The sequence below is a fragment of the Otolemur garnettii genome, unplaced genomic scaffold, assembly GCF_000181295.1.
Source record: "Otolemur garnettii isolate 467f Iridium unplaced genomic scaffold, OtoGar3 scaffold00112, whole genome shotgun sequence".
In the NCBI taxonomy this organism is placed as follows: domain Eukaryota; kingdom Metazoa; phylum Chordata; class Mammalia; order Primates; family Galagidae; genus Otolemur; species Otolemur garnettii.
The window spans coordinates 7,019,132-7,024,901 of record NW_003852507.1 but is presented as its reverse complement, the minus strand read 5'-3'; the positions used below and the strand labels follow the sequence as shown (position 1 = coordinate 7,024,901).

The 5,770-nt window shown below is 37.2% G+C and overlaps 2 protein-coding genes across 2 annotated transcripts in view; both read left to right on the top strand.

Annotated features, from left to right (window-relative positions):
- LOC100957155 (schlafen family member 13-like) overlaps positions 1–5,770 on the top strand; it is a 75,702-nt gene that overhangs the window by 31,699 nt on the left and 38,233 nt on the right. The window lies entirely within an intron of this gene.
- The window catches only part of LOC100957463 (schlafen family member 12), a 6,100-nt gene continuing 3,079 nt past the window's right edge, over positions 2,750–5,770 (top strand). Inside the window, exon 1 of the mRNA XM_012809730.2 lies at positions 2,750–3,845. Coding sequence (XP_012665184.1) covers positions 2,786–3,845 — 1,060 coding nt within the window. The 5' untranslated portion in view covers positions 2,750–2,785. The remainder of the gene's footprint in view (positions 3,846–5,770) is intronic.

The window sequence follows — 5,770 nt, the reverse complement described above, 5'->3', positions numbered from 1 at the left end:
AGAATAAAGCAATTTGAGAGAACATGTTTCTGAGGAAGACCAAACAATAAACATATTAGACAAAGGCTTTAAAGCAGTGTTCTTGATAACCACATGCAAAGCATAAAATTAGGCTGTTATCTCACACCATATACAAAAAGAAACTAAAAATGAATTTTAACACTACATGTAACACTTGAAACTGTAACACTAGTAAAAGAAAATATAGGAGACATTGGTCTGGACAATGATGTTTCAATATAACCCAACAGTGTAGTCAACAAAAGCAAACAGAGACAAATGCAATTATATCCAACTCAAAAGTTTCTGCATATTAAAGGAAACAATCGCCTGAGTGAAGAGAAAACCAATGGAATGGAAGAAAATATTTACAAGCCATACATCTGATAAGGTTTTAATAACCAACATATATAAAGAACTCAAATGTATCAATAGCAAGAAAACAAATACCCGAATTAAAAAGTGGGCAAAAGATCTAACTAGAGATTTCTCAAAAGAAGACATACAAATGATCAACAGTTATACAACACAATACTCAACAATACTTAATAAGCAGGGAAATGCAAATTAAAACTATAATGAGATACTACTTCATACCTGTTAGAATAGCTGTCATCAAAAAGGCAAGGGATAACAAGTCATGGACAGATGTAGAGAAAAGGGAATTTTGCACACTGTTATTAGGGATGTAAATCAGTTATAATTGTTATTGAAAACACTATGGAGGTTTCTCAAAAAATTAAAAATAGGGGTGGTGCCTGTAGTCCCAGTTACTTGGGAGGCTGAGGTAAGAGAATCGCTTAAGCCAAGAGTTTGAGGTTGCTGTGAACTGTGACACCATGGCACTCTACCCAGGGCAACAGCTTAAGACTCTGTCTCAAAAAACATAATTAAAAATAGGAACCACTGTATGATCAAACAATCCCACTACTGGGTATATGTCCAAGGGAAAGGAAATCAGTGTGTTGAAGAAATACTCGTACTTCCATATCTTTTGCAGCATTATTCACAATAGCCAAGTTTTGGGATCATCCTAAGTGTCCATCGATAGATAAATAGATAAAGAAAATGGGGTACATTTATGCAATTAAATGTATTCAGCCTCATAAAAAAAAGAATATTCTGTCATTTGTGACAACATGGATGAGCCTAGAGAACATTATATTAAGTGAAATGAGTCAGACACAGAAAGGTGGGTCCTGCATGATTTTACTTATATGTAGATGTCAAATTCAGAAGGAGATAATAGGATGGTGGTTATCAGGGGCCAGATGCGGGAAAGCTGGGAAGATGTTGGTCAAAGGATACAAAATTTCAGTTAACTAGAAGGAATAAATTAGTTCAAGACCTCTATTGTACAGCACGGTGACTATAGTTTACAATATATTCTTGAAAATTGCTAGAACTCTGTGTTCTCATTACAAAAATTAAAATATGACATAATGCATATGTTATCTCAATATGGCCATTCCAGAATGTTTACAAATTCCAAGACACATAGTACATGATCAATACTCGTATACTTTATCCATAAATACATAAGCGTAAATAAAATAATTAAACATATTTATATAGATACAGAATTAGTACCACCATGTACATCCTTATTTTTCCCTAAAAAATATGGGCAAAAAGATATGCATTATACATAGCACAATATCATACGGTAAATGGGATGGCTTGTAACTACCAGCAATTTATCACTCATCATTCTGAAGGCCAGAAAGTGGAAGACCAAAGTGCTAGCATGGTGGAGTTCTGGTGAGAGCTCTCTTTTTGTTGTGAACTACCAACTTCATCCTGTGTGCTCAGATGGCAGATGGGGTGAGTTAGCCTTCTGGAGTTCCTTTTCAAAGAGTACTAATCTTTTTTTTTTTTTTTTAAGAGAGCAGATTTAATTTAATTTATTTCTTTATTGTAGTTTTTGGTGGGGCTGGGTTGGAACCCACCACCTCCAGTATATGGGGCCGGTGCCCTACTCCTTGAGCCAAAGGTGCTGCCCAAAGAGAATACTAATCTTTTCAAGAGAGCACTATCCTTATGACCTAGTCACCTCCCAAAGACCCCATCACCTTGGGGGTTTAGATTCCATAAATGAGCATTTCCATACCTGTCAGCGTCCCACCAAAATTTAAAAAAAAAATAAGGATTTTACCTTGTTAAAAATATGTAGATATTTGAGAGGAAATGAGCAAACTTGGCCCAACTTGCTTAAGACAAATGGCCAAAATTTGTGAATTGAGTCTATTCTTAGAAGAAGGAAAATAATTAACGTTGCATATGGCTGGATGTCCTAGGAACCCAACTGGAAAATTTCCAAAAGAATTTCCTATAAAAGGAGATAATTAATGAACATAAAAGCTGAAATTATTGCGATAAAAAGAAAAGAAAAGTAGACATACTATTCTAAGAACTTAAGAAAACCTAGTTCACTGACAAGACCCAAAACATAACACTCCAAAGGGTTAAGGAAAGGAGAAAGAAAACAAGTTGGGGGTTAGAAAGAAGAGAAGGGGCAGATAAAGGTGAGCTGAAAATAATTAGAAAAGAAACAGGTAAACTGTAGTAACAAATCTTAAAATTCAGTAGGAGTGTCTTAGCTCAAAATGTGTCCCCCAAAGCTACCTCACACCTGTATATTTAGCAGGACAGTGGGATGTACGCAGCACAGGGTTTTGCAATATGCATGGGATTTGCTGCCTCTCCTGCTGAAGTCCTATTCTCATGGTTCTGTTTATTTTTCAGGAAAGAATTTCTGCTTGTAAACTGCATAGCCACTGGAGAAATGGACATCAGTATTGATACAGGAACTGAATATGCTGAGCTGGTTCTAAATGTGGGAAGAGTCATTCTTGGAGAGAAAAATAGAAACAAAATGAAAAATTGTCAACTGAGAAAGAAGCAGAATGATAATGTCTTACATGCTTTGTGTGCTCTGCTCAACTCTGGAGGGGGCGTGATCAAGGCAGAAATTGAAAATAAAGACTACAATTATTGCCGGGATGGAATAGGACTAGATTTGGAAAAGTCTTTTAGAAGTATTCGATCACCTGTATCTAGATACCTAGACGTGATGCAGAAGGGAGACAACTTTCTGATTTTCGTAAAATCACGGAGGAACTCGGAAACATCTGATCTGCGGATTATCACCTTGAACACCAATTTGTACAAAAGAGACGTAACAGCTACAGAAGCCCTGGATGCGACTGCTGCCCGGGACTTCCTCAAAGACGTGAAAAAAACTCGAGGGAGATCGTGTGTAAGACCAGGATTGCCTGCAAAGAGGGCTGGTATAGATGGAGTACAAGAAGAAAGTAACATAGAGGCTTTGGCTGATGACTTTTTCAAACGTACAGAACTTGCGCATAAAGAAAAAGTAAACTTTACCGAATCCACACATGTTGAAATGAAAGACTTCTCAACAGGAAAATGGTTACAACGAATTAAAGAGATTCTCCCTCGATATGTTTCTGCATTTGCAAATACGGATGGAGGATATTTGTTCATTGGTTTGAATGACAATATGGAAATAATTGGTGTTAAAGCAGAAATGAGTGATCTTCATAAATTAGAACATGAAATAAAAGAGTGTATTAAGAAACTGCCTGTCCATCACTTCTGTATGAAACCAAGTGAGATAAAATACTCATGCAAATTCCTTCCAGTCTGGAGTTTTTCGGAGGGCATTGAGAGAAGTCTTTGTGGATATGTCTGTGCACTCAGAGTGGAGCGATTCTGCTGTGCAGTGTTTGCGGAAAACCCTGATTCCTGGTGTGTCAGAGATGACCGTGTGAGGCAGTTCACCACGATGGAATGGATCCAGCTCATGGTGGAGGATAAGCCAGGTTGAAGAATGGGGGCTAGCAATAAAAGAGGCATTTGGTGGGGTGGCAGGAAGGTTTTTTCCATTGGATTTGGGGCAAGATCAATGGTCCTCAAGTATCAACACCTAATTTACTAATTTCTGGTGAATACAATCAATAATTCACTGCTTCTTGTTTTCTTCTACCCACTTAGAAGAAGATAAATATTCCATACAGCAAGCACATTATCTACTCTCAGTAGCCATACCTGGTGCAAAAAGCCAATTAACCCTGGATGTTCTTTCCACCACCTCTTTACGTTCTTGAAGGAAGGCCTAATTATCCAGGCCTTCTCCTTTATCTTTCTGAATCAGTTTCAGTATCTGGTCATTTCTTTCTCTCAGGAACACCTGTATCTTTTTCTTACTTGCCCTCCATCTTTTCTTACCCCCTTTCCATTTATGTCCTGTAAAACCTCTTCCCTCTTTCTTTCACATTTGTAGGCCAAAAGGTAAGATAAAAGAATAATGCTGGTGTTTTATCTGGTTTTGGAAACCAGATAAAGCCTTAAATGGAATTGGACCAGCACTAACAACTTACAAAATCTTTGAAAATGCAAGCTTCTTCCTCAGAATCTGACAAAACACAACTGTACTTTTCTAGCCATCACTTCTAATTTTAACTGCTTTTAAAATAAATCCAATTATGCAATGTATTAAATTACTACTAACACATTTTTACTGTTAATATTCATTTGAAATATAGAGTGTTTCAGCAGCACCTGTTGTGCCCAGGAGTTCCACAAAGACCACATGCCAAACAAGCCAGATTTACAGCAGAGTCTTTTTATTGAAGAGCTGGCCGGCAACTGCCTCAGTGTTCCCACATGGGGTTTCTGAGAGCAGTCCCAAGTGCTTAAGCAGTTAGGATTTTAAGGCTTGGTCTGCATCCTGGTTGGCACACAGGCTGTCCAAGTGCATTTGAGTGGGGTAGCAAGCAAGCATTGTATAGAAGCAGAATTTTGCAGTTAGCTATACGTCATACATTTTTGTTCTAATGTCCTGCCCCCCCCACCCCCGTATTTCTTAAAGGTCAGTTCGAGGACAGTTGGTACTTCCCAGTCCGTTTTTCAGGGGAGTTAGTGAAGCAAGTAGTGAATACGTTTCCATCTTTATCTTGGGAGTGAACCAGACTTACTCCATTTTGTTGAGGTCTTGCAGCCCAGAAATTACCTGGAGTTAACTGATATTTTTCCATTATAGTGTAGGCCTAACACAATAAGGGTTAATTTTACAATTTTATCTAACTTAGGAATATAGCCACAATATCGAACAATGTTTTATCAGGAAAATGGGATCAATTCCAAGTAGACTTTTGATGTACTATGAGTTAGTAAGTTGGGAGTCTGCCTTGTGCCAAATTAAAAATGTGATTTTTGTTTTCTAAGATCTTCCCAGAAGCCTAAATGAAGTGCTGACCTTTCAAACATGCGTATCACCAATTACTGTTCTGCGTGTTTTATCTCCTCCTAAATACGACTCAGAAAGTCCCTGTCCAGGTAATTTAACTCTAACTTCTTTTGTACTTGGGGTAACCACGTTCCAGACTTCTCTTCAAATCCACTGTATCTTGAAATTTGTTATCAGAGCACATGCTTGTGTTTACAGGAATTTTTTGGTATTTAAAAAATTTTTTTACTTTTTTTAAATTATTTTTTCTTTTTGGCAGTTTTTTGCCAAGGCCGGGTTTGAACTTGCCACCTCCAGTATATGAGACTAGGGCCCTACTCCTTGAACCACAGGCGCCACCCATTTTTTATTATTTTTAATCATTGAGTCTGTAAAATTTTAATTTTTTAGATTTGGATTAAAATGTTCTTGGCATAATAGGAACTCCTTTAGTTGAAAGTAAATGCAATCCAACTGAGTTTAATTCTTATATATATATATATTTTTTTTTTTTTTTTT